The sequence below is a fragment of the Saccostrea cucullata genome, unplaced genomic scaffold (assembly GCF_032062105.1).
Source record: "Saccostrea cucullata isolate Sc308-1 unplaced genomic scaffold, CSIRO_AGI_Scuc_v1 ctg1727, whole genome shotgun sequence".
NCBI classification, from domain to species: domain Eukaryota; kingdom Metazoa; phylum Mollusca; class Bivalvia; order Ostreida; family Ostreidae; genus Saccostrea; species Saccostrea cuccullata.
In genome coordinates this window covers 58,366-86,239 of record NW_026938454.1, presented here as the reverse complement: position 1 = coordinate 86,239, position 27,874 = coordinate 58,366, and the positions used below count along the sequence as shown (strand labels likewise).

Genomic DNA, 27,874 nt, shown 5'->3' with positions numbered 1-27,874 from the left:
AACCAATTTTAACTCAAGTTGGTACAAAGCGTCCTTAAGTGAAGGGGAGTTTAAATTGTTAAAATGAAAGAAGAACAAACTCCTTTTCAAGACGAAATAATCAAGGTCAGAAAGTTAAATACAGTGTAGGATCATTAAAAAAAATCTTCTTCTCCAGAACCACTGGGCCAGAAAAGCATCCTTGTGTAGTGTATTTTCTAAATCGTTCAAATCATGACCCCCGTGGGTAGGGCGGGGTCACAATAAGCATTACACTGAATATGGGAAAATCTGGCGAAGAACAACAGGGCCAAAGTTACCTAGGTGAGCGTTGTGGCCAAAGAGTCTCTTGTTTTCTCATGTAATATCCAGTTTTTGGAAAGAAAATGATGGTCATACAGTCCAACCTGTATTAAAAGACCTTCCAACGGAGAAAGGAGAAAAGGTCACATATGACAGGTACTCTCTTATTACAGGTTGCTTAATTTTCAAGCAGTGTTCAAAAAAAAGTATAAAAATGTAACTTTAAAATACCACTGCACATGTATGTTGAATGTATTTTATAACACCTTTTGTTTATTTCCACTTTTTGATAGGTACTGCTCAACTCTAAAATGCTTTTACAATTGTCGTGTTAAGAAATAAAAATTTGCTTGAGCGGCACATGAGTCATTTGAATTTTGGGAAATATTATGAACATCTGATAATATAAATATTTTTTTCATATAGTATAAAAAAAAGCTGCAAAATGTTTTTTTCCTAATAATATTTTTTACACGATAGCCTACATGTATATGTAACTTAGTATGTTTCGCGTATTACTAAGAATTAAACCTGTATTTATGATTTTTGCTATGCACTTGGTATCAAATTAAATTATATTTACAACGTATGTCTATAAAATTTTAAAACTTAAACTGCACATTTGATTTAATTAGCTGTAAAATCAGTGGGTAACAGTTTGGGGAGTGGGGCCTGGGTCTCTTCTTTATGCAAAATTCTAACTAGCACTTATTTTTAGGAAGATATTATGTTATTTATTAAAATAACCATCCTTGTTTTTAAGTTTTCCAGCGCTTATGGACAATGCAAAATGCAAAAACATTTCTAATTGATTAATTCTACTGCTACTTAAATTCAAAGGTAAATAATTTTTGAGATGATTTGTTATAATATTTTCACCAGATGCATAACTAAAATGTTTATAAATTTTTTATTTTCAAGCAAATGCAACCCTTAATTATGAATTAAACGCCATTACATGTATAAATATTTCGCATACTAGTATATGTATACAAAATTTTTACATTGTTGTATTTAACAGAGTTGTCAACGCTGAAACTGAATAGCTTACTTTTGATATAAATTATTTTTGACAATCCCTAGTTACTCTCTATACAATTGAGTAATTCTGACATTTTGTTTTTATTTGTAAATTGCTGGATATCTTGTCCGAATTCTTAACGTCAAAACTAATTGAATGCATCTCTCTCTCTCTCTGAATTTCTAATTCCCTTTTCTAACTATCCCGCAGACAAAAATTGCTTGGGCCCGAACAATTTAATACTACTGTAAGTAAGTTTAATTATCATTTGATTTCAAGAATTACATACATGTACCACTGAAATAATTGTTTTATAGACTTTTACATAGTCAAGTTGATAATGTCACCGAAAGGAACACGTATACACCAATGAACAATCGCAGGATGAAACTCATCTGCAGCAAATGAAGACAGAATTACTTAATCACAATAATTATTACGTTTATTCATTTATAGTCAGTATTGAGGGAAGCATTTAATATGGTTTCCTATCTGTTGATATCTTTAAGTAATATTAGTTATACTTACATGCATGCATCTGGAATGGCTAATGAATTGTCTTTTCTTTTCTTTTTAATATATTTTAACAATCAGGACAGCTGAATCTCAGGGAAAGAACTTTTTGAACAGTTTTATTACTATTTCGTCTACAAGTATTTGATTTACATCATATTTACTCTTTTCTTAAAAGAAACGTAAATCTTGTTTATAGATAACTACTTTAGATTTACCGTATGAGGGCGTTTAGAGAATAGTTTTAATCACAATACACATTTGTACGTTTTCATTCACAAAAATTAGAAATTGGATCAAAGCAGAAAGACGAGACTACATGTACAAGTGTGTATATACAGTATATAAAGATACTTCGGACAAACCGTTCAGTAGCGTTCTTGTACCTTAACAATGCATTGTAACTTGAACTTGCTATATACCCTATTAACATAGCAAAGCTTGGGGCATTAAAACAAACTTATCACCAGGTGGTATCATTTTTATCGCATTATCCATTAGAGACTGCATTACATCGAATATATGCCACCATTGCATTGTAATGTATTTCCTGTTCAAAAAATTCATTTTGCCTAATTGGAAAAGTTGACAAGCCAAAAAAAAAACAAGGGAATATTACCAATATGATTTATTATTATATCATGTATATGTGTGTGGGAGGCGCGGGGGGGGGGGGGTTACTATCTAACCCTTATATCAATTTATTATCAAAAAGTGAGATGTTGTCTTTATTTGAATAAAAGACGATTAACTCGGCATTTTAACACTCAATCTGTTATAAACCATTATTTTAAAGTAATGAAATGTCAAAATTTAACTTTTCTTTGTTCGAGCCTGAATTTTTCTCTCGGTATACATGTGAACTCGTTCATCCTTAGTTCCTTACTCCCGTACATGTATATAGTTTCAATACCTCCATGCAATTAATGCATAATCATTTAAAACTGTAATTAGTATACTTGTATGTTAGTATTGTTTGCCAAAATATTTGAAACATATATTTATTATTTAATTTACCATAGTCTACAATGGTTGTCAGTTGTATAATACATTATTCCAATTTTCTGATATCGTAACTTGTATCTTTCGTCGATTGTGTGATTTGTACACTATTGATTGCATGCTGATCATTCACTGAGGGTACACAGTCGACATCTACCTGACAGGTATTGTATTTTCGACTAGCTACTATACACAATGTAATTCTGGAGTCTGTTTCCCTCCTGTGTTGTGTATAAATCAAGTAAATTCTGGGATCGGAGGTCGATTTGAAAGATAAAAATAAGTATCTTTTACTGATAATGTCTTTGCGTGTACAGTTCTTCGTGGTCCATAGGAAGCTGTTTGAAACGACTTTTAATTACTTTTTCAACTGTTCAACAGTTCATAATAAGCAAAGAAGAAGAAAAATAATGTACAGGCGCGGCACTGTAATTTTTTCCGCGATGTTGATAGCGTCATTTTTAAAAAAGCCAACCCAGGAATTTTTTGACAAGGAAAAAAAAAACAAAAACAAAAAAAACAAACAAACAAAACACCCCCCCCCCCTAGATCCGCGCATGATGTACATGTACGTCGTTACATGACATTCTTTCATAAGTAAATTTAAAAAAAATTGGATCTGGTTTCATTTATGTTCAGTGTGAGGGCACTATCATAATAAATTAACTTTTGTTTAGAAATATAAAGGACCCCCCCCCTTCCAATTATCGAATCGGGGTTATTTGTAAGTGTTCAAGGAACAACCCCTCTTCTCTCTCTCTCTCTCTCTCTTATGCCTAGGTCACATTTAAGCCGATGGTCGGGCGACTAAATTTTTCTGGTCTTGTCGGCTGAAAACCAGATAAACAGAAAATGTGAGCATTCAATTATTTCCTAGGGACACCGATGACTTGGATGAATAACACAAAAAATCTTTTTTCTTTAGAAATCAGCAATATTTTTTCATAGATCTATATTCAGATAGGGGACGTGAGTAATGTTTGCAAGGCAAAGTGACAGAATCTTATAAAATTGTGACTCAATGTTGAAAATGTGTGCAAAAGTATGGAATTGCATAAAAACGACAAATGGTGCATATCTAAGCAGCAAAGAATATTTAAGATAACTTTATATCTTACGGATTAATTATTTATGTTATTTCCGTTCAAAAAATTTATATCAATCCACGCATCAAAATTTTGTTTGTGTTATGTATCCTTAATAGGATAAATATTCACAAGTCGGCCAATCGTCGCCCGATCATTGAGCTCTGAGCTACAGTTTGATTTTAACCGTACTGAAAATTTGATACATGACGTTACGACCGATTAATAAACTGACCGCCGATGGTTTACGATGATAGTAAATTTGGTCGACGGATAACTTTGCAGTTTTAGAAATCGGCCACCGACGCATGAAAAATTATAACTTGGACCGATGGACACAAAATTGGTCGGCCTTTTTAAAAATAAGTTAAAATTTGTAAAGAATTACGGCCGATAAAATTTCGACTGTCACCTGAAGAATCCCATTTTTGCTTCAAAACCCGTCGGCCGTTGGTCGTTTTTGGAAATGTGACTGGGGTTTTAATATTGTTAACGTTACTAGTATTTGATCTTTTACTTAGACTTTTAAAAAGTAATATTAATTGGTGGACCTCCAAGTACGGCAAATAGAGTTTATGTGTGCATTAATCTGACTGACCAAGCCGGGGATACAAAAATTCCCCCAAATTAGTGATATTACAGCGATTCAGGGACCTGTCTTACGAACGATTGTCTGAATCATGTCTGCACTGAAATTTCTTATGAGTGACCTCCATTCAACCATGTATTTTCTTATATACGTTTTTTTTTTTTTTAAAAATTCTACGTAAGATTTATTTTTCAGGGTTTGGTTTCCACTTCGCTAGATATTTAGATGACGTGGGATTCATAGTATATGCAGGAGTACTCAGCAAAGACGGCACGGGCGCAAAGAAATTGAGATCGAAAAGTTCCAAAAGACTTCATGTTCTTCAACTGGACGTCACAAGTGAAAAGGACATCAAGGATGTTGTGGCGTACATCAACGCGAATACTAAAAGTAACGGTGTGTGGTGATTTTAAAAATTTAACTTATAAAAATACGTGGTGAGTTGAATAAAAGGGATAAGGACATTACTTTAACACTTATTCAACGGGCAATAAAAAGAAACTATGAAATATAAAAACAACAAGCAAATTCAAAGAATTGTGGTCTCCCGCTTTTGATGGCATTTTTTATGACATATTGTGTCTAATATGAACACCCTATCATATGTCATTTATTTAGAAATTATCACAACTGAAGTTGATTTCTTTTTTAAAAATAAGGTCAATCGTGAAGGTCAATTTCAAGGGGTAAGAAATCATAGAATGCTCGGAAATATCTTGTCTCAGGTAATGCACATGTCAAATATGAAAGCCCTTTCTCAATATAAGGAACAAGATGTGTTTGTGAAACACTGATCAATGACCCCGTAAGTCAACATAACGAAGATTAAACTTTTGTTAAATGCAAATGAAATATATTATTTCCCAAAGTAGGGGTTTTCTCACAAGAAATACGATTGTGAAATACAAAATCCCTAGGACCACCTGTTCAAAAGTTATGGTCAAGGATAAATTTTTGAAAGGTATGTCAAACTTCAAGGTGAAAGGGTCTGAGTTGTTGATTTCTTAAGAAAGGTCACAAGTAATACATATGTGAAGGATGAAAACTCAAACCCTAACCGTTCAATAGTTATGGCCAAGGTAAAAGTTTTTGAAAAGTAAGTCAAACTCCAAGGTCAAGGTCAAAAGGCCAAAGTTCTTGGTATCCAATGAAAGGTCTTCTTACAAGGATTACATATGTGAAGCATGAAAGCCCTAGCTCTTACCATTCCAAAGCTATGGTCAAGGTTAAAGTTTTTTCATAAGTACGGAAATCTCCAAGGTCAAGTTCCAAAGGTCAAAGTTGTTGTATCCAATGAAAGGTCTTACCACAAAGAATACATTTGTGAAATACATGTATAAAAGTCCTAGTATCTACCGTTCAAAAGTTGTCACCAAGGTCAAAGTTTTTGAAAAGAAGGTCAAACTCCAAGGTCAAGGTCAAAGTTCTTGGTATCCCATGAAAGGTCTTCTTACAAGAATTACATATGTGAAGTGTGAAAGCCCTAGCCCTTACCGTTCAAAAGTTATGGTGTGTGGTAAAGTTTTTCAAAATTAACGGAAATCTCCAAGGTCAAGGTCAAAAGGTCAAAGTTGTGGGTATCCAATGAAAGGTCTTGCCATAAAAAATGTATCTTTGAAATATGAAAGTCCTTGTTTCTATCATTCAAAAGATATGGCCAAAGTAAAACTTTGAAATTTTTGTGAAAAAGTGGGTCAAATTCCAAGGCCAAGGTCAGAAGGTCAAATTTGGTGGTATTCAAAGAAAGGTCTTGTCACAAGGAATACACTCCACTAAAATCAAAAGTTATGGGCAAGGTTAAAGTTTTTGTGACGGACGGACAGCTAACAGACTGACGGACAACTATAAAATATAAAAACAAAAAATAAAAATAGTTGCCCCCAGAAATATACATCTAATATAACGTTATGTCATTTCGCACAGGTTTATGGGGTGTTATAAACAACGCTGGTGTAAATGTATTTGGAGACGTTGAAACAACGCCACTGGATCAATACGAGAGATGTCTGTCCATAAACTTGTATGGAATGATACGTGTTACTCAAAAGGTTCTCCCCTTCATACGGCAATCTCAAGGTAGCTCTCTGGCACTCTCCGAAAGAGCAAGTGCAAAGTAGAGAAATTTGTGCAATGCGAAAATTAAAAGTATTTTATCTATTCGAAAATTTTGAATTATATTGACATAAAGGCGTTTGAATGAAATCTTTCTAATGAAAAACGTATTAATAAATAAATTATTGCTTACTAATTCATTAACACAGCATTCACACACAAAAATAATTCCTTAATATGTATTTAATTTTACTGCAGGTAGAATTGTCAATATATCGAGTGTGATGGGGAGATACTCAGCCCCCGGGGACAGCGCCTATCACATCTCTAAACACGGAGTGGAGTCCATGACGGATAGCCTCAGGATAGAAATGCGAGCCCTAGGGGTCGGGGTCAGCATCGTAGAGCCAGGGCAGTATGACGCCGCTACGACCTGTAGCAATCCAGAAATTGTAATATATAGTGGAATACTATATGTCAAAAAGATTTTTGAATTTAACATTTTTATTTTTGCACTTTTTCCAGCATTAATAATTATTTATAATATCTATGTTCATCTTCATCAACAGCATAATTATTTTATCTGTATTAAATATCTATCAAAATCTTTTAAACCAGTAGAAATACCATACAGAGTTACCGGGGATAGGGGGTGGCTTTAAAATATTTAACGACCATTAGGATTGACAAATGGTTCGTCCTTAAAATACCCGGTATCTCTTTTGACCATACAAGTCTTTGTCAAAGGGGAAGGACAATGAATAAACGGTTGCAAATCGTCAAGTTATATTTTTTGTTTGGAAGGGGGGAGGGTAACATATTCTGAAGTACCGGTTATATAAGGAGGATACCTTAAAACTACAGTGTCAGGCCCGCGGAAGCCATCTAAATTTGGGCGGGGACAGGGGACAGCCATACATTTTCAGTTGAGGGGCACTATCAACCACCAAAAATAAAATCATTGAGGGGGGCACAAGCATGAAGTAGTTATGTTTTCTATACTAGTAGTATTCTAAACAGATATCGGCAAAATTATATGGGGCTCCGTGCCCCCCCCCCCCCCCCCCACTACATCCATGAGTGTTAAACTGATTCATCTTTCAGGTGAAAATCCGTCGTCAGGAAGTAGACAGTCAGTAGGAGAGGGCCTCAGAGGAAGTGAAGAATTTCTACGGCAAGGCCTACTTCTATAGATTTTTCAATTCAGACAACAGGAAGAACGCGGCCGATTCTCCCGATAGGGTCATAGATGCCGTGGTGGACGCCCTCCTAAACGAGAGTCCCCAGGCACGGTATCTGGTCCCGGGAAGCTCCAGAATCATAGATGTATATGCGGTAAATGTGTATATGGATACATATATTAGATGAATAATAAAGGTTTAGGGTCTCTTGTCGTCTCTGGTACACCATTAGCTTTACATACATTTTAAAACACTAAAGTCTTTAACCAAACATCGTTCTTAGACTTGTTTTGATATTATCTTTTTTCTTTATTTTTACAGGAAATAGCAAGATTTTATGGATTCTTCCCAGAAATTATAAGCGATGCTGTCTTAACATGGTTCACAGGATCTCACAAACCGCAGAAAATAAGATAGCGATCGCTAATTTCATATTAAAAGACATCTTCGAAATACTAGCACATAATTGCATACTCTTATTTTTAAGTAAACTATTTTCATAATTACGACTTTTTTCTTGACATTATTTTTAAAGGTGCAAACGACGAAAATTCAATTTTATTGTTTTATTTTTTAAATTTTAAATGATCTTTTTTAAAATTATTTTTTAAACTATATTATTTTTGAGAAGAAAAATTAAAAATGCACTACATATTTATTTGTAATGAAATATATATCTCTTAATTCAAGATACAAATGCATGGGTTCTTATGCTGTCCCGATTAGGCCATTTGCAAAGTGTAAAAGTGCGTTAGTAAAAAAAAGCACTAGCACAACGCGATAGCGCATTGTCACATTATCACTTCCCAAAGCACAAGAATGCATTTACGCGCCGGTGCGAAGTGTCAACGCACTTGTGCAAAGTGACAACGCGCTAGTGCGTTGTTCAAAACGCAACGCAACGGTGCTAATGCATTGTTGTAGTTTTGCAAGCGCTAGCGGAAATTGACAGTGCAATGGTGTTTTGTTTCCAACCCACTAACAAACAGCACACCGTCAAGCTAACGCAACTTTACAAAAAAAAACCAAAAAAAAAAAAAAAAAAACAAAAAAAACGCCGTTCCTTCAACACCTATCATGCCGTCATGCTAAGGTAACTGTTCCGGCTTCTTTTGAGGTTAATACGATGAATTTGCTGTCTCACGGTGTGATTTTTCATTCGATTTGCAGGAATGGAGTCGATTTTTTGGGCTGAATGCTCAAGTGAGCTTATCTGATCACCCGTTGTCCGTCTGTCCTTCCGTCCGTCTGTAAACTTTTCACATTTTCAACTTTTTCACAAGAACCACTGGACCAATTTAAACCAAACTTGGTACAAAGTATCCTTGGGTAACGGAAAGTTTAAATGAAGGGTCAAGTTTCCTTCAAAGGAGAGATAAAAAAGATGAGATAATCATAGGTCATTAAAAAATCTTCTCAAGAACCACTGGGCCAGGTAAGCTTAAACTTTTGTGGAAGCATTGTATTGTAGATTCTAAATTGTTCAAATCATGACCCCCGGGATATGGCGGGGCCAGAAAAGGGAATCCAAGTTTTATATTGAAATATATAGGAAAAATCTTTAAAATCAACTTTACTTGCTATTAAAAAAGGAAATAGTACCATGCAGCCAGGCTCTTTTATACATGATCAATCTGATTTATATAAGATCTTAGTTACTATCCGAAATTCTGATGGTCTCTGAACAGCGAGACCGATTAATTCTTACATCACCGATTAAACCAGTTCATGCAATGGACCAGAGATTAACTGGTTCAAATAAGACGTACATGTAACTGGCAAGATGTGTTTAAACAGTTGTAATGAACCTTGCTTCAATGTGTTCCATACGGAGGGAAAACAACATATTTATCAAGTATGTATTCTTTTTTTAAGAAATTGGACTTAATAATAAATAATATTAAAAAAATATTAATAATTTATTCAATAAAATCAAATATCAAATATTTCTCAATAAATATATATAGAATTTTAATAAAATGCTTATTAAAATTGTATTAAACATTATACATTAAGCTAAATCAGGTAATCCAGGTAAATCCAAACCAGAAATCAGACTATAATTGCTCTCAAAACGCACTTCACACCTGTTGTTCTATACTAATTACCAAATGTGTGCAAAACGGGAACACACCTTTATCACAGGCAGAATGAGCAGTATATGGTGAAAACTGCATGAGGCAAATTGACCAATTTTGGGACAATATTTTTATTATTTTAACAAAATTTTGCAGTCTGAACTGATTCACTAAACTGTATGCAATCAAACATTTCTGCAGGCTGATGGACGGCTTCTTACTGAGAATATCACTCACGATTGCCGGAATGCCAATTCCTGCACTAAACACCAATAAAAATAGAACGTCTTTAGGATGAGTTGAGAAGTCAATTATGTCAACAGGCATCTTCGCTAGCGAAGATGGTCAACAGGCAACCCTGAGATGTAACGGAGTTGGCCCCGGTTCTTTAGGAAGAATGTAACAGCATTTTACAAAGACGTGTTCGTGCTCTCAGCATGTCCAGAAACTCGTGTTTGCATGCATGCATTGGTGCAAAAGACGGACATACCAGAAACTGACAAAATCAGTGATGGGGAGGACATACTGATTCAAGTCACGTTGTCACACTACGGGCATTTAATCCACCTTATTCATCCATCTTCTTCAATCTAAACATAACCAATCTAAATACATGTATGACTAAAACACGTTCCTGAGATTTTAAGATATGTACATTTCCTAGATATTCCTAAGTACACTTTGATCCCCTGATGTGATCCCACCCAATCCGCTGGGGTCATGATTTGCATAATCTTGAAAGTTCGTTACCTGGGGGGATGTTTCTATGTTATTATATGCATATGACTATATTAGCAAATTGGATTTTCTCTTTTTGAGAAGAATTTTTTAAATTTTCGTAACTAATGTAAGTTTTATGAATTTTATTCCAAAAATCAGATAATAATTTAATAAATGCTTAACTAATGTAAAATAAAATTCTTGTACAGTATCTGTTACAGAACACAGCATGGGTCATATTGAAAATGCAATATAAGTATGTATGAAAATGTAATATTTTAAGTAAAACCATTCCAAGTTTTTTCCATGTTTTGTATCCGCAGACAAATTGGTTTTAAGGATATAAAATCAAAAACAAATTAAAATAAATATAAAAAACTTACTCATTTGGGATAGAATATTATCTCTATTGTTTAAATGGTGTACCATTTTTTTTTATTTCAATAAACCAGACTGCATAGTTTGTAGAACTTTCCAATGATGTCCGATGAAAGGAATTCTAGAATTGCATGTGTTTAAAATGCTGTGTTTTTTTCCTGTTGGTTTGTGTGTTTTTCTGAATAGAAAGATAGCCTTCAATTAATTTAGGATGGATGCTAAACAAAGAAAAAAAACTTAGAATGGCCTGAGACTCAAATCACAATTTGTTTTCCATTTGAAATTGGAAATCCCTGTGGCATGAGTGTATACTAGCTGAGTGTGACAAAATTCATACAACCTAAATTGAAAAACATGAATTATTCATAGCATTTTACAGGAAAAATAAATAATTGAATATTGTGATGTTCATTTGGAAGATTTATGAGACATCATTATGTACTGTAAATCACTTTTTATTCGCGAGAACTTTATTTTCGAGTAATTACACAAAACTATTATCGCAAATATTTAATTCTCATGTATACTAGTATTCCTTAAGATTATACAGAGCAATAACCAAAATTCGTGAACATTTTGTCTCACTAACAAAGAGTTAATGGCTGTCTAGCGAAAATAAGGTGTTGCGAAAATTAAGTGATCTTCAGTATCATAATGTAGTGTGGATGAAGAATTTATTTAACTTTCAAATACAAGACTTTGAACAGATATATCTATAAGATGAGAACAAGTTCAAACAAAATCAAATAAGATGTGACTTTTAAAATCTCAACTGGTGCATCTATATATTGTTTATAAATTATTGTAATCATGATTTAATTAAAAATACTATACATCTAGAATGCTCTGTGAGCTAGCTAGGTGACATTCAGCCTATTTACTGACTACTTCTTGGCAATCAGGGGCATACAAAATATGACTAAGAGTGTGAGAATAAGATATGGGTATGGTTAACTAAACACTCATAGCAAAATTAGAATTCTGAGTATGGTGAATCAAACTTCTTTTGCATTCCACATTTATTACAATCAAACGTGTTATTATCTTTTAAAAAGTGCAGCGATATTCATACCTGTTCATGTACCCTCAAAACACTCGTAATCATCATAGCACTTTTATGCTCATGTAAAACAACTACCATCTGTCACTTAATATTTCAATACAATGATTAGAACTCATTTTCCTAATTTCTTTTTTTACAAGACAAATATATATCCTGCCATTCACAGTGTGTCATCTCTGCAATGGACTGATTTTTTAAAACTAATTTATACAAACTGTATTAATTAGCTTATCGCCTTCCCTTTCTAGTAGGAGCAGGACGAGTGTTGAGGTTTTTACACCGTGGAATGTGTCTTTCTGCGGCGTCAGGATTAAACTTCCGAGAACAGTACGGGCATTGTTTGTAGCTGGGATTTTCAGCTGCAGGTGGAGGAGTTATGTTTCGTATATCCCCTCCAGTTTTCTCCACTTCAGCACATTTCTTGGCGTAACGGAGAGCCTTAATAAAATTTTCTCTCTCTGCTCTCCAGTTAGATTTCTTCTGTAAAAATGAATATTTTGATGATAATTCATGTTTTTTAAAACAAGATAAATTTGTTTAATTCAAATAACTTTTAATGATAATACACAAATTAGGTAAATGTTTTGAGAATGATATTTTTAATTTACATCTTTATATGAAGTGGAGCCTAATCAGTATTTTGAAGATCTATTTTCTTGCATTTGGCAATTAAAACATTGAATTTTTTTGTTGTCACTTTTATAAAATATATAAGTAAGAATTACCGGAGGAGTCTTGGATCTGTTTTTCCCAGTGTATTGCTCCATTTCTGTCCCAGCCACTCTCATCTTCGTGGGGTCCATCACCTTTCTCTTCTTGGTCGCGTTACCACAAGCATTCCTGTGGCGCTGCAGTCTGTCAGCTGCAAACTTCCTGCCACAGTTAGAGCACTTTGCCATTTGGATTTTACCCCCTGCATAAGCCTCGCTATCCATGGCAGCATTCTCATACATTGAAATATCATTGGTAGTAAACTGTGGGGAGGGAGTTCTTTCCACGCGGGCAGAATGCTTTGGAGGCGGTCTTTTCTGTACTCTGGCTGGTTTTGGTTTAGGTGGGGGTGTTGGCTGGTATTGCTCAGCAGGAGAATCCCGTCTATAAGTTCTGTCATCATAGCGAGATGAGTATGGGTCCTCATTTTCATAAGGCTGCCTTGTGTTGTAAGAGTTTGCTTTGTTTGCTCTTGTTTCAGCAACTCTTCGTTGAAATTCTTCTTCCTCTTGAACTCTTCTCTCTTCTTCTTGAATTCTCCTTTCCTCCTCCTCTCTTTTCCTCTTCTCTTCTTCCTCTTTCATTCTTTTTCTTCTTTCCTCCTCTCGTTTTCTACGCCTTTCCATTTCCTTCTTTTCCTTAAATTTGAAAAGCACAGTTTGTTTAAAAAATAAAAAAAAAAATCACCTAAGTAATAAATATGATAAAAGAAATACAATGTTCTGTAAATCAACAACATTTTTTGTGATTTATGAGCAGGAAATCCATCTGCAACAATTGATTTTTGAGCTAATTCATGTTATACATTAATAAATTAGAGACCCCCCCCCTCCCGCAAAGGAGAGAATTAGTGGTTTATGTCACCTACCTCAATTTCTTCACGTTCTCTCTCGAGTCTGATCCTCTCCAGTTCTGCCTGCTGATTAGCAATCCTTTCCATGAGTTCTTTCTGCTTCCTAGCAATATCCTCTTGGGGATCAACATTATTATTTTCCTCATTTTCATCTGCCTCATCCTCACTTGTTTGGTACTCATAGCCTGAATGTTCCTGTCTTTGCGCCTCCCTGTGAGCCTTTAGCCTATTTTCTCTAGCCTGGTCCTGTTCCATCTGGAATTTCTGGAAGTCGGACATTTTGGCTTGTTGTGGTTTTCCTGAAGGAGGTTTTCCAGATCTGTTTATTTTCTGATTTCTTATACTCTTTAGGTTTGCCATGTTTGGAGGAGGAGTCTCTTCCATTGGAGATCTCTCAGACCTGTAGCTGCCATTGTTGAAACCTGCATTTGCACTCTTGATATTCCCATTTAAATGTTGCTTCTTTTCTTCAACAATAGAATCTTTGGTTTTGGGGCGACCATGTCTTTGAGGTTTTTGGGGTATCTGAGCATTACGGTCAATAGGAGCCAAAGGTTTACTCCTGTCACGTCCCATGGAATGGATGGAGCTGCCAGAATGCTGTCTGCTGTTTGGGGACCAGGTGCCTCCAGTTGGTGAAGAACCAACCTGTCTCATCTTCTTGTAATGATTAGCCATTGTTGGTGCTTGCTGAATATTTCCATTCTGTTCCATCTCTCTACGCTGTTTAAAGAAATCTCTCATAGTACCCTGGGTTTGTACTTTTTGAAGAGCTCTCTTCTGATTTTCTTCATACATATTAATGAGTTTCTCTTCCTTTTCCCGGAGTATTTTCTGTTGGTAGTTGGATTGAAGCTGTTGAAGTCTGGAGGGTTTCTGCCCTGCCCTGTCATTGTTGGTCTCTAGAGGTGGTAGCGGGCGAGACTGAGGCTGAAATCTGGGTATCCTTGACATCCCTGTAGCTGCAGGAGCATAATCCAGTGTGCTCATTTGGGCTTGAAAAAGTGTACCTGCATTAAAAAAAATAATACACTATCTTAATATATCTTTTTTAAAAAATAAACATGCAGTTTCTTACAACTTTACAGGATTATTTCATACATCAAATTACACTTTAAATTCATGGATTACTTCCTTTTTTTGTATGTCTAACCTACTATGGAAGAAATATTAAATCTTCCCAGTCCTCAATACACTCACTCACTGTAGCAATTCACTGAGTGGTTTTGTATGTACCAGTTAATATACAAAGGTAAGCAACAATGAGGATCAATCTCTCTCAAATCCATTACCTTCCCAAGCAAGACGTCAGTAATTGATAAAGCATAGATCCACATGGGAGCTGATTTGATTGATTGAAATACCACCTCACATAAATATAAACATGTTTGTATCTTAATCTCTGCTTCAATGCAACAAACAGTAGAATAAAATGAGGAAATTTTGAGTTGAAAAAGGTTAATTTTGTTGGAGTCATGCAGTTACATACATTATTATTTTTAATACAGGATAATTAATTCTTTCTATTTATATATCAAATTATATAAATATGTTATATATAATATCTTTTATTAATAAATTATATATAAAGGGTCGCTATTCATTCTAAAAAGGTTTAGCTTACCAATGTTGCAGTATATTTTACAATATTCTTTTGTTTCTCTTTTATTAGACAGGTTAATTAAAACAAAATAATCAGGTTTTTACTTGTATATAAAATTATAAATTGCAATCAATATTATAACATGTATAATGCATACAAATGTCTACTTTAATTTGTGACGTTAATTAACTCTTATACATTAACTAATCCTCATACTATGTAAAGTATTTCACACCTTAGGAATACCCTATCAGTAATTTAATTATAAAAATGTTCTCAGCAAATACAATGTGTGCATGCATGCTTATACTAAGATCAATGTCTGTATTAACTTGTTCAATATAAAAAAATACTTTTTTCTAATCTGACAAATTCAATAATTTAATATAAAAAAACTACAATCTTTTTTTTTATGTCCGTGACTGTATGTATGTCACTGAAATATGAAAATAGCACTATGTATTGAGTTAATTCAAATTAGATTAATTTAATTTATATATCCAATAAATCTCTAACTGAACTGTAAATATTTGATGAATTTTATAATACAGATGTACATATATATTTTTTGAATATTGTAAGCAGAAAGTGAACTCAAGAAATAGCATGATGATATAGTTATCCTTATTGTTACAACTGAAAGATTTTACAGCATTAACACTCGGAGAATAAATTGATAACTAGGCCTATATTAATTTTAAAATCAAAGACACTGACATATATATTGGCATAGCTTTCGTTTTTTTTTTTTAAGTTAGAGACAACATGTTTTCATGTTTAATTAAAAAACATATATTTTATTACTAATCTTGCTCCAACATATGTTACTTTGATTATTCAATAATGGGAAATCTAAGTTTATCAAAAGGAATGACCAGGAGCAATCATTATTTTCTTTATTTTTAGTTGTATTAATTTACTCATACATAGAATCCCAAGATTTCCTTTATAAATTGATTAAAACGTCATAAATTCTATTTCTAACATCTTTATCAGTTTTAGTTCCTTAAATTTATGTTATAATATAAATGTTTACAAGTATCTCACTTACTTAAGTTATTGAACCAATTTTGACAATATTTTATCCCTTACCGTTTTAGGGTGATAACTTCTTTGTTCCCTCAGTTATTATGTCTGAGTTCGTGACCGTGTTGTCACAACCCCAACAAAACTGGCATGGTCGCCGCCATGTTGTTTACATTAGCTTGACAACTGATACATAACAAAATAGGGCAAAGTTCTAAAAGAAATAATGTGGCTAATGAACAATTTTATCATTTTAGAACAATAAAGTATTTCACTTCTATGTACTAGAGATTGTTTATAAAGTGGAAAAATGTTCTCAACTGAATTAAAATGAAATATTTGATCCGGCCTAGTAACAAGGAAAATCTCGTGGACATCTCGCGCTACTTCTTGAATTCGAAAGTAGAAAGGTTTGCATGAAAATGACTAATGCTGTGTGGGCTATTTCCGTAAAGTCAGAATGAATTGTATTTCATGAATGCCAAAATGTCACTCTATAAAGTAACTATGGTAGGATTTTCGGGTTTAATACTACTTTTATTCCGATTAACAGACCAGTTTAAAAGCATGCTTGAAGTATCTTGTAATGCAAATATTATCAATGTGTTAAAATTCGAAACACATTTTAATTATATTGAAGAAATTAGTTATATATTATTACATTTACAAGCAATGGCCATTTTCACAAATTCTATACGCAGTAAAGAAAATCTGAACAGGGTGATTAAATGCATGAACTGACAGTTGCATAAGATCTACACATAGTTTATGGTAATCCATGTATCACACTTTATCAAGTGTAGCATTATGTTTATCCTTCCTGCCTTTAAAGGTTAGAAAAATGATGCAAGGTGAAGTTACTTAAGCAAGCATCATAATTGGTGTTGATGTTTACAATGGATGATAAAAGAACACTACAGCCCCTGACACCGGACCTTCGGTCCCTCCTTAGGACGGGCGTGGCATTAACTAGCATGGTGCAGTGTGTGGAGGAGCTTGTACTTAACTCAATAGATGCAGGTTACTGAAACTTAATGCTTAAATTTTATGTATTTTAATTATTAAGAAAACACTTGTAATACATAAATATACCGGGTATTTATAATTACTAGTAACTTACGCATTGTTTGTATATATTACATTTTGAACAAATATTGCTTATACTGTTGTCTATGATATTTGGTAAGAAAAAAGTAGGGGGTGAGGTCTATAATTGTTCTAAATTTTTTTAAACTTTAAAACTTTAAAAAGCTGAACATTCTGTACTTTGATTCAATTTTGTTTCTTACTCCTCCAGTGTACACTCATATACATTATTCTGTAGGTGCGACATGTATTGCTGTGAGGGTGGACATGTCACGATTCAAGATTCAGGTGTTTGACAATGGACATGGAATACAGAAGAAGGACTTAGAAACAGTGGCAGAAAGGTCACCAGTTATTTCTTTACGATAAGTAATGGTTGCTAATAAAAATAAAGCCAGACTGCTCAATGTTTAATCAGAAGGATTTTGTCAAAATAACTGTGTAGAAAGTACCAGAAATGTAAAAGAACAGAGTGATAATATATAGGAGAGTATTTATAAGATCATCAAAACTTAAAAGTCAGGTAGTGTTTAATCAGTGGTGTACACACAAATGCAAATTCATGTTTTGGGTCATTTCAGCAGTTGCTGTCTAATTGGTACATAAAGTACTTGAATATTTTGGGAAATGCAACAAAACTGAAAAAAAAAGGAATTCTATATAACTACATGTGCATATATATAACTGTATTTCAAATAACATTATTAATTATTGTTAATGTGATAACCCATGTGTTCGAATAAACTGTGTTCCAAGATATTTTAAGGAAATGAATTATTTTATCCACATTATTGTCTGATTAAAAGCATGAATGTGAAAAAGGAAAATTTGTGAAAGTACAGTGTAAACCTGCCAGTAGTTAAAAAGTTTAAAAATATTTTTGCAGGTATTACACAAGCAAGTGCCACACAGTGAGTGACCTGGACAACTTATGTTACTTTGGATACCGTGGAGAGGCAGTGGCCAGTCTGAGGGAAATATCAGCTGTGTTAGAGATTGTCTCCAGAACCAAAGTCTCCCAAGTATCCTACTGTAAGTTATTCCAAAGTGGAAGTCCTCTGCCAGTAATAGAATCTACCATCCCTCGTCCCAGTGTGGGGACTACCATAACAGCTCACGACTTGTTCTACAACCTCCCTGTCAGGCAGAAACATATAAACCAGAATCTGGAATTAGAAAAGATCAGGCAAAAGTTGGAGGCCATTGCTCTAGTTCAATCCAACATCTCTCTTAGCTTGAGGAATGACTGTACAGGACAAGTTGTACTGCAGACTCAGAAAACTAACTCCCTATTGAACACATTCACTCGTTTGTTTGGGACTGCCAAGTCAAGATGTCTTTGTAAGTCGGAGGCCGAGAATGAGTATTTTAAGATTCATGCTTATTTTGGCAAAGAAGGTAGTTCAAGAAAAGACCACCAGTTTGTCTATGTGAACAAAAGAGTAGTTTTAAAGACGGATGTCAGCAAGCTGGTCAATAATTTATTGGGCAAGTCTCTCATTGTAAAAGCCAAGACTACCTATGCCAAAGCCCTATTGGAAGATAGCCCTACAAAACATGTTGACAGATATCCAATATTTGTAATTCTCATTGAGTGTGGTCTCACAGAATATGACATTACTTTTGAACCAGCCAAGACCCTTGTTCAGTTCAAGCATTGGGAATCCTTAAAAGAAAGTATAGAGAAACTTGTCCAGTCATTTCTTGTGAAAGAAAACTTAAATATAACCAAGGACCCTGTCAGTCCAAAGGATAACTCAAGTGAGAAAGAAGTGTTTGAAGAGTCTCCAGACATCTCATCAGTTTATACTAGTGATATAGGTGGAGATATTCACACAAACAAGATTCATGCTGGAATGTCATCCAAACTGGTGAGGAGAAAAAAGAATTTTTATCATGAAGAGGACATTGGAATAAATAGTAACTCTTCCTCTATGGATACTCATAAAAATGACGATGCTTCCATTTCTTCTACAAACCGTAAAGGTGATTCAGTTGAGGAAGGGGTTGAAGGATCTCAATCTGTCTCTTTGAAAACTAATACTCAAGAATGTACTGATGTTGAAAATCCTATTTTGGATGTTGAGGAAGGAAAATACTTAGTGACATCTGAAATCGAAAATGGCAATGAATGTGAAAAAACTGAACAACAGCATAATGAGAATGGACAAGATGTTGCCACTGTGAAATTCAAAACACCTGCGAATGTCAATACAAAGAGAAAGGACCCTCCAAGAATCCATCCTCAAAAAGTTCCAGACAGTCAAGTAGTTGATGATATGGAAGATGATTCTCAGGATTTTGATGAGGAAGATCCTTTTCACTTTCAAAGGTCTGATTCCCTGGCTGAGGGGGAAATTCCTGATAAAAACACAAGGAGAAATTATATTTGTATATCAACTCCACATATCAGTCCAGGTGGAAACTCAACACTGTCAGCATTCAGGAAAAGTCTTCACAGTTCAAGGAATGGGAGAAATGGAAGAATAGAGAAAGTGTCCTTGACAGAAAAATTAAGACAGAGAAAGAGCAAGGAAAAAAGCTCTACAAGAAAATCTCATGAAAAAAATGTGAAACACTCTAGTGTAACACCTGTTCCTAGTCATGTTCCTGAAAAAGATTGCTCATTAAGATCCAGGACTTCTCTTACATCCTTTAGGAAAAATTTACCTCAAAATCAGCCATCTACAGTGCATGGTGATTCTGTGTCAGATCATACAAAAAATACCACTTGTGATAGACATCAACATACTGGAGACATTAGCACAGTGATAGTGCATAGCAGCATCTCAAAGAATGCCAACAGAAAAGCCCCAGATCAGGAAACTGAAAGACAAAGGCTTTATTGTGGATCATCTGAGGAAAAGCCAGCAAATAGCAGTGGAAATCAGAAAAGTGCCATAACCATTACTTGCCAATCTTATGACAGTGATGTGGAAAAATGTGAAACACATGCAAGTGGATATGTTCTTCCCAGCACTACAGACAATTCAGTGAGCTTAAATAATGTTAATCCTTGTAGTGATTATAGTGCTAAAAAACCAAGTCAAAGAATGGAAGAAAATGTTAAAGCGTTGATTCCAAAGGCACAGTCTTCAGATCTCATGTATAATGATAATGAAACATCTGGAATTGTTAAGGATGCCTTTGATGTACATGCACGGAAAAGATCAAACACTGATATTGCACAAACAACAGCATCAAAACTGTCCAGAATGGTTCAAAATAGTGCAGTGTGTGAGTCAAAAAAAGGTGTAAACAATGACATTTCTTTAAATAAACTTGATTCTAGTCAGCCAATGGATAAATGCTTCTCTATGTTCTCTGATTTGGAGGACTTGACTATACCTGTTTCTTTGCAAAAGGGATTTCAGCTGAAAAATGATAGCAGTTCATCTGCGGATAAAGAACACAACAAGAATGGCACAGAAGGGAACTTAGTTTCTACTTCAAGCATGTTGCAAATAATTCCAGATTCCAATGACACACAAACAGAGGAAGAAAGAGTTCTTGAACATGCATCTAAAAATTGTAAAAGTAGAATTAATCTGGAAGACTTTGAGATCAGGCCTCGAAGAAACAATTTTTTGAAATCAACACACAGCCAAGGTGTGTCAGTTGAAAATAAAGAAGGGCCATTCTCACAAATGCATTCTAATTCAAATATTCATGTGAAGGATCCATTTATTATGGATATAAATGATTATCAGGAAAATACTCAAAACAATTCAGAGAAAGCAACAAAAGATTTACACAGTTTATTTGATACTACATATAGAACTGATAATGCTCCACAAGAGAACATGTCGGATTCAGACTTTAATCTATTTTGTGATGAAAGACTGGAGGATCTAGAGACTTCTCCAAGGAGAGTGAAGAATAAAAGAGAACTTATGCATCACAAACCGGAGACTGAAGATTTCTGGCATTTTGATGATTCTCAGGAATTTATTCCAACAAACTTGACATTTGATTCAGATTTTTCAGAAGAAATTCGAGAACCTAGTAAGAAAAAATTAAATCTTTCATTAGTTGATTCCATAGGATTCAGTTTCTCTTCAGTTAATGGCAACAGAAGTGGAGAAAATACTCCGACCACTCCTAACTCTGAACTTACCATTCCAAAATTTGAACAAAGAACTTGCTGCTCCCCAACGGGATCAGAAGGATTTTCTCCTAATCTGAATCCAGATGAGGACCTTACTCCAGCTGAATCCGCAATATTTACGGATAATCCAAGGACAAAGGATGGATACAATGAACAGAAACAAATCGATTCTGAAATTCCGGAGAGTCTTACTCTGTCCAGGATCTTGAGAGAAGAGGCAGATAAAACAGGAGACTGTGAGGAATCTCCATGCAGCTTTGAAAGTGAGGAGTTTTCCAAGTGGTTTTCTTTAGAATCAAACTGTTCTTCATGTGAGGAAAATTCAAGAGCACAAAATGATGATTTTGTGAGTGTACCAAATGCTTCTTTATCACAAACACAGTATGGTGAGAATTTTTCTTCACTTCAAAGCAAAAATGTAAATGAAAACGGTGACACAGATTTGCAAAAGAAAGATAATATGTCTCTACAAAAAGAGCATGATATTACTGGAAACAATAATGAAAAGAATTTGGAATCCAAAGACCAAGAGGAGTCAAATGATAAAACTGGTGAGAATTTAATATCAGCAGCACAAGGTTCTGAGAATCCTGGTGAATGTGTGGACTCAAGTCCTTGGTCAGAAGTAGCAGATGATGACCTCTTAAACATAGATCTTGGCAGTGAGAAACTTACAGGTGCGGAAATACAGAAGACTTGGATCAAAATAACAGATCAAAAGACAGGTACTGACATAGACATCTGCATTATCGATTATCGTGTAATTATGTAATACTGCTGAAAGTGTTTTATTTTATTTATTGTTTGAAATTGTTTATTTTCCCCAGGTAAAGATATTTTTGTAAACAGACATACAGGTAACACAGCTACAGATGGAAATCTAATTCCAGATGAAGACAAGCAAGGTAAGCCACATCATGAAAGTAAATAAAATTTCTTCATTACAGTCCTCTGTTATATATTTTATGTAACGTGTTGAAACTACACAATTTATTACTTTGCAGATGACAGGAGTGGAGAGACTGGGCAGGCGTCACGGAGCAGAAGACCGGTGAAGAGGACCACGACCACCAGTCCCTCTATATTCTCCTCCATCAGGACCATGATTGAAGAACACTTTGATGCAGACGACGAGATGTTATCAGTCAAGTGGAAGGATAAAGGACTAATGGAAAGCTTCAGAGGTAACGAATAGTCCACCTTCTTGACACTCGGTAACAGTAAGTCAGTAACTGTTGTTTTCTGTAATGCTCTCATTATTTACATGTATCTTATGTATTCATTATTAATATTTGTAATATTAATGCATTTGATCTTGCAGGGAGAAGTGTTGCAGACTTGTTCAAGGAATGGGAAAACCCAGTGTTTCCTAGACCAGACATGGTAACAAGCTATAGTCATGTTATTTTTTGAAATTGTAGTTTTACTGAATTTAATGTAATAAATTATGATAAAATCAAATTGCTAGACATAGGGTGAAGATAAAGAACTATAGAAACTATGGATACCCTAATACCAGTTAAGTTGTGCTAAGTCAAGTGAGCTTATCCCAGCTCTGAAAGCAAAATCTGTATTTCTCTTAGATTTTACTTTGCTGTTTAATGCCCCTCTCAAGAATTTTTCACTCATATGGAAATACCCTGGTGGAGAGCTGCAAATTTTGATCTCGGTTTATATGGTCTCATCTGAAGGACCAGTCTTAACTGCCCACATTAGGATTCAAACCTTGGACTTAAGAATCAGCTTACTACACAATACTTAACATTGCACTAATGCAGGCAACTGATTTTACTTTTGCAGTAGTTTATTAAAACTATCATTGAGGGAGTTAACAAGATATAAGTACTCCAGGGCTAGGAGAATTTCCCTCGTGTTTTTGTCGGGAAAAAGTCCCTACCTTGAGGACTGCAATCTTACAGAATGCCTGAACTTTAACTGTATTTTAAATGTACTGCAGTATGCCAGTTATATGCCAGTTATTTTCATGGTAGGGACATTGCTTTAAACAGGATTCATATTTTTTTTCTCTCTATATTCTTCCGATTTCACTTTTTCTCGTTCAAAGTTTATAATACCGGTATTTTCATAGGTGGCAGCCAGTATAGTTTCTGCTATTATAATATATTCATAATTCTTACAATGCTTGCTTGTGTCATCGTTTTGGTTTTAGAAGGCCGATCACTTTCATGTTAATGTTTTATTTTATTTATTTGATATTGTTGACAGTGTTATTGATGTAATGTTTGAATTAATTGCTGGCTATATATGTTGTCATCCAAATTAAATTTGAGTCTTGCTAAGTACCATAAATTATTATTCATTTTGCAAAAATTGAGTTTAGTGTAAACTGAGTTATTCCTTGTAGGAGGTGTTAAATGCTGAGACACAGAAGGAAAGAACATATGGAGCCAGCAAAGCTCAGAGGTCACTCAATCCATGTACATTTACAAAGGACATGCTAAAAGACGTAGAGGTCAGTCTGAATATTAATTCATATTTTGAATTTTAATAAAAATGCAACGTTTTCTTTTTTCTGAGTTAAAGACAAGTTCAAGTACTTTTAAAAGTTTTCTGTATTACTTTGTATGTCTTATTTGGAGTGTGCTTTGGGAATAGGGTGAATACTGGTAATAATTTAAATGCAAATGATTGTGTGCTTGAAAAAAAATGTGCCTATTATGATTACACCTAGAATATGATATTTACATCCACTGATCATTTTCTCATTATTTGTTAAAAAAGATTAATTATAAAATTTAGATATAAATACCTGACAGATTTCTTAAGAATGAATTCTTCGATCAAAGGAGGATCAGTTATACAATACATTATTTCCTTTCACCCTCTTTATATGAATTGCATGTATAATGAATTGATTCATTACAATGATTATATATTATATAGGTATTGGGTCAAATGGATAACAAGTTCATCATTTGCGTCCTGAGAACAGAAAGTCAGTCTCACGGTAAGAATTCAGTGATCCAGTGATTATTTTGGTAATTTTTTTTTTTCAATCCATATTTTATAAATTTGAAAGTAGGCCATACACACATCTCATTTCAAAAGATAGTGGTGTTGTTTGTAGGGTCTGGTTTATTGGTGGTCTTTGATCAACATGCTGCCCATGAGAGAGTACGACTAGAACAACTTACTAAAGGTATGCTTGTTAGTTAATTATCCATGAAGTTCATGATTAATTTCACGCAATTATTACCATAGTGTTCTGATTCAGATTCTAAGAAAAAATCTAAAATTTTTACCTTGCCATTCATAAAAATTATATGAATGTATTTAACTTATTGTAACATTAAGAATTATATGCCTGTACAGATTGCTACGAAAATGATGAGGGGAGACAATTCAAGTCTTGTATCCTGAGTTCTGAGGAGGAGCTTAAATTGACCGAGGAGGACGTGAGAGTCATGGAGGCCTTCAGAGGGGAATTCCAAAGAATTGGTCAGTTCAGTCATTGGGGAAAGAGTGTAAATAGAGAATGTTATTGATTTTTCCCCTAGCAAATCTTTATACATGTATGTCTAAACAAAATTGTACCAAAAATTTACTGTGATCTTGAGTTGTATTTCATTAGATTGCTAGGTAAAAAAAAATTGCAAGTTTGAGACATACTGTTTCTGGTTTCCCTATCTGTTTAATATCCACTTCTTGAATATACATCCCAGCAATAATCTTTGGATGTTTCCTAAATCCCTGTTTTTTTTCTTAAGGGATTTGTTTCTCCAAAAGCAAGCTGTCTAGAGATTCAGTATTGATAAAGGAAATTCCATCTTGTATCACAAAGAAAGAAGAAAAACAGAGAGAGGGCATTGTAATCTTAAATATTCTCAAGGTTGGTAGTCACGGATAATGTTAAAAAACTGCAGGCGAATTAAAGATGATATAATTACCAGTATATGATTAATGTATGTTTAATGAGGTTTTTTTTGTCATAAAACAGTTCATTTATAAACTTACAATTTTTTTTAAATAGAATACCATTACAGAACATGTACAGGTAAGCCTCTTTACTCTGACTTATTCAAATGGTTTATACCGTATAAGCAGAATTTTTAGCAAGGATTTGATTTTGGCATTATAAGCGAGGGTGCTGAGATCGCTAATATTTAATATCACTAAAAATTAATTGTGCTTTATTTGTAAAAGCTTCTTTAGTGAGCATTTTAAATTCGCTAAAATTACATCTCGCTAAAAATAAAATACCAGTTTTTAAGGACTAATCACTAAATCTGTGTCTCGCTAAAATTTCTACCTATACTGTATGTATGTTTACCTGATTCAATATTCTAGAAGTATAAGCAAGTAATTTACTACTGGTAAAGCATACTAACAGCCAAGACTCAAAAAAAAATATTTACTGTTCAATTAATTTTTTGTTCTTTCAGTTTTTAAAGTCAACTAAAGGTGCCAAAGATCACATGCCACTGACCATTCACAAACTGCTTTGTGGTTTGGCTTGCAGAGGTTTGTTCTCACAATATATTTCATGTTGTTCATTATCTGTGGAAAAGTTTATGGTGGAAACATATATTGTGAATCATGAAATTTAATATACTCAGAGCTTCTACTTTTATATTCTAGAAGAATTGAACTACTCTAAAATCGCATATTTTCGTGGGGTCAAATTTCTGAGGTTTGACGATAAAATATTGGTTTGTAGAGATTTGAATTTGTGGTTGGAGAATATTAATAGTAATGCATATGAAATTTTACATTTCAATGTGGTCATAAATTCATTGGTCTTTCCATACCTCGAAAACAAAGAAAATTAAACCCTATTTCAACTAGATATTAATGAATATTTTTCAAATATTCAGTATAGTTTAAATACATAAAGCATTTGTTATTGGTTTGTTTCCATTATCTGTAGCATTGTCAGTTATGTACTTTAATTGTAGGGGCTATCAAGTTTGGTGACCCCCTAACTAAGGAGGAGTGTAGGAAGCTGCTGGTATCCCTCGCCCAGTGTCACCTCCCATTCCAGTGTGCTCATGGTCGACCATCTGTCATGCCGCTGATTTTAATGGACAAACTCATCAATAAATATGTATATATGAATTTTAAAAATACTTAAAAAAAAAGATTTTAAGCTAAGCTACCTGTCAACTCTCTGGCTAAAATAGAATATTTGAAAAAAATATATATAAAAAATTTTAAAATCAATTTTTTGAAGCATGCAACCATAGTGCAATTTGGGTATAAAATCTTTCTCCTTTTATTTTGCAGACTCCTAGAAGGCCAAACCTGTGGAAAATAGCCAAGAAAATGCAACACAAGTAACTTAAATATTGATTTTGCAAGTTTGATGTAAGAAATTTGATTTTAGGTTAAATATTGGGTTAATTGATGTGACTTTGTCTATATTTTTTTTTCAACTTAATGTACGAGGGTTGTCCCGTAAAATCGTGGACAAAGCGTTTTTCTCGAAAAATAATGGACGTAATAAGCTGAAATTTTCAGTGAATGTTATCTATCATATTTAAGTTGATTATAATGTTTTGGATAAGATATACACAAACATATAGATTTTATAATGCACAGGGTAAGGCCCTACGGCGCACGGTCAAAAAACGAAGGTTTTATAAGAGAATACAGGAGTATTGGTTTGAAACAAAGGATTTAAATATATAAGATTAGGGTAGAAATTATCTTTATTCAATTCCACAATTTATTTTCTTGTCTTCTTAAAATTTTCAATGCATTTGGTCAATTTTTGACAGTTTCCTGAACATTTGAAATTGGAAAATGGTTAACACAACACACGAAAAATGGTGACGTTTGGTAACGTTACGGCGCACCGGAGATCAGTTCGCTATGATTTAGATGGTGTAATAGCGCCGTATAAAACTTTAAATGAATTGAAAGAAAAAATCCCCCCCAAAAATGCCAAATCTTTAATATAAATGATATGTTTTTAAAAGTCTTTTTTCGAGTCCCGAGGTAGTACAAGACATGCAGATAAACTGCAATTGTAATAGCTAAAGACGCTGTCAATATTGACCGCGTCAATATAAGATTGTCTATTAGTTGAATGATGTTGGAATATTGTCCGTATCTTACTAATAAATCATCAGAAGATCGTACATTTATGCCAGATTGATTCCTCAATTGTTTATGGAGACTGTGTATGTGCTTCAATGAAATTTCGAAATTTAAGTGGGGCTTATTCAACTTTTGTTTTAGTGCAAAAATGAAACTTGAGGTACTTGTTTTAGGCACTTTTTATTGTGCGCCGTAAGGCGATACAATACATAATAATATGTTTTACAGTGTGACCGTTGGGGCGAGCGCAGTTGTACCATCAAAAACACTTGAGATCAGCCACTTTAAGTGGGTTTTCTTAGCTGTGACGTCATACGACGTCACAAAGCTCGTCGGAATCTGTTTGCCCTAGTGCAATTTTTGTCGAAAAACATTGCAGAGTTATTTCTTGTTTCACAGATTTTTACAAACTGAAAGTTGATATATGCTTTACGTTATTATTTATTTATTTATTCGGCAATAT

General features: G+C 34.1%; 3 protein-coding genes across 3 annotated transcripts; 2 read left to right on the top strand and 1 right to left on the bottom strand.

Moving 5' to 3' along the window:
* Positions 1 to 4,687: 4,687 nt before the first annotated feature.
* Positions 4,688 to 8,172, top strand: LOC134250337 (D-beta-hydroxybutyrate dehydrogenase, mitochondrial-like; the record flags this gene model as incomplete). The annotated part of the gene is given in 5 exon segments (XM_062732699.1): positions 4,688 to 4,888; positions 6,416 to 6,568; positions 6,803 to 6,996; positions 7,649 to 7,879; positions 8,047 to 8,172. Coding segments are annotated over 5 exon segments (875 nt in total), but the record flags the coding sequence as incomplete, so codon positions are not given.
* A 3,991-nt stretch (positions 8,173 to 12,163) lies between these two features.
* LOC134250340 (zinc finger C2HC domain-containing protein 1C-like) lies at positions 12,164 to 16,422 on the bottom strand. The gene is made up of 4 exons (XM_062732704.1): positions 16,224 to 16,422; positions 13,544 to 14,538; positions 12,690 to 13,313; positions 12,164 to 12,444 (listed from the first exon to the last, which is right to left on the bottom strand). Exons 2-4 carry the CDS (start codon positions 14,516 to 14,518, stop codon positions 12,193 to 12,195), a joined length of 1,851 nt encoding a protein of 616 aa, XP_062588688.1. The 5' UTR covers positions 14,519 to 14,538; positions 16,224 to 16,422; the 3' UTR covers positions 12,164 to 12,192.
* Positions 16,423 to 16,536: 114 nt separating this feature from the next.
* LOC134250339 (DNA mismatch repair protein Mlh3-like) lies at positions 16,537 to 26,737 on the top strand. Its single transcript, XM_062732703.1, has 16 exons — positions 16,537 to 16,667; positions 16,990 to 17,177; positions 17,482 to 17,587; positions 18,130 to 22,076; positions 22,179 to 22,256; positions 22,356 to 22,535; positions 22,673 to 22,734; positions 23,717 to 23,824; positions 24,256 to 24,319; positions 24,440 to 24,511; positions 24,685 to 24,810; positions 25,080 to 25,201; positions 25,343 to 25,366; positions 25,755 to 25,833; positions 26,268 to 26,416; positions 26,596 to 26,737. The coding sequence occupies exons 2-16, from the start codon at positions 17,045 to 17,047 to the stop codon at positions 26,647 to 26,649; spliced, it is 5,304 nt and encodes a 1,767-aa protein (XP_062588687.1). The 5' UTR covers positions 16,537 to 16,667; positions 16,990 to 17,044; the 3' UTR covers positions 26,650 to 26,737.
* Positions 26,738 to 27,874: the final 1,137 nt, after the last annotated feature.

Coding starts and splice junctions, on each gene's coding strand:
- LOC134250339 (XM_062732703.1), top strand. CDS start 17,045: ATGTTTACAATGGATGATAAAAGAACACTACAGCCCCTGACACCGGAC. Junction 17,178..17,481: donor ACTTAACTCAATAGATGCAG/GTTACTGAAACT, acceptor ATTATTCTGTAG/GTGCGACATGTATTGCTGTG. Junction 22,536..22,672: donor ACTAATGGAAAGCTTCAGAG/GTAACGAATAGT, acceptor TTGATCTTGCAG/GGAGAAGTGTTGCAGACTTG.
- LOC134250340 (XM_062732704.1), bottom strand. CDS start 14,518: ATGAGCACACTGGATTATGCTCCTGCAGCTACAGGGATGTCAAGGATA. Junction 13,314..13,543: donor GAGAACGTGAAGAAATTGAG/GTAGGTGACATA, acceptor TTCAAATTTAAG/GAAAAGAAGGAAATGGAAAG. Junction 12,445..12,689: donor ACAGATCCAAGACTCCTCCG/GTAATTCTTACT, acceptor TCATTTTTACAG/AAGAAATCTAACTGGAGAGC.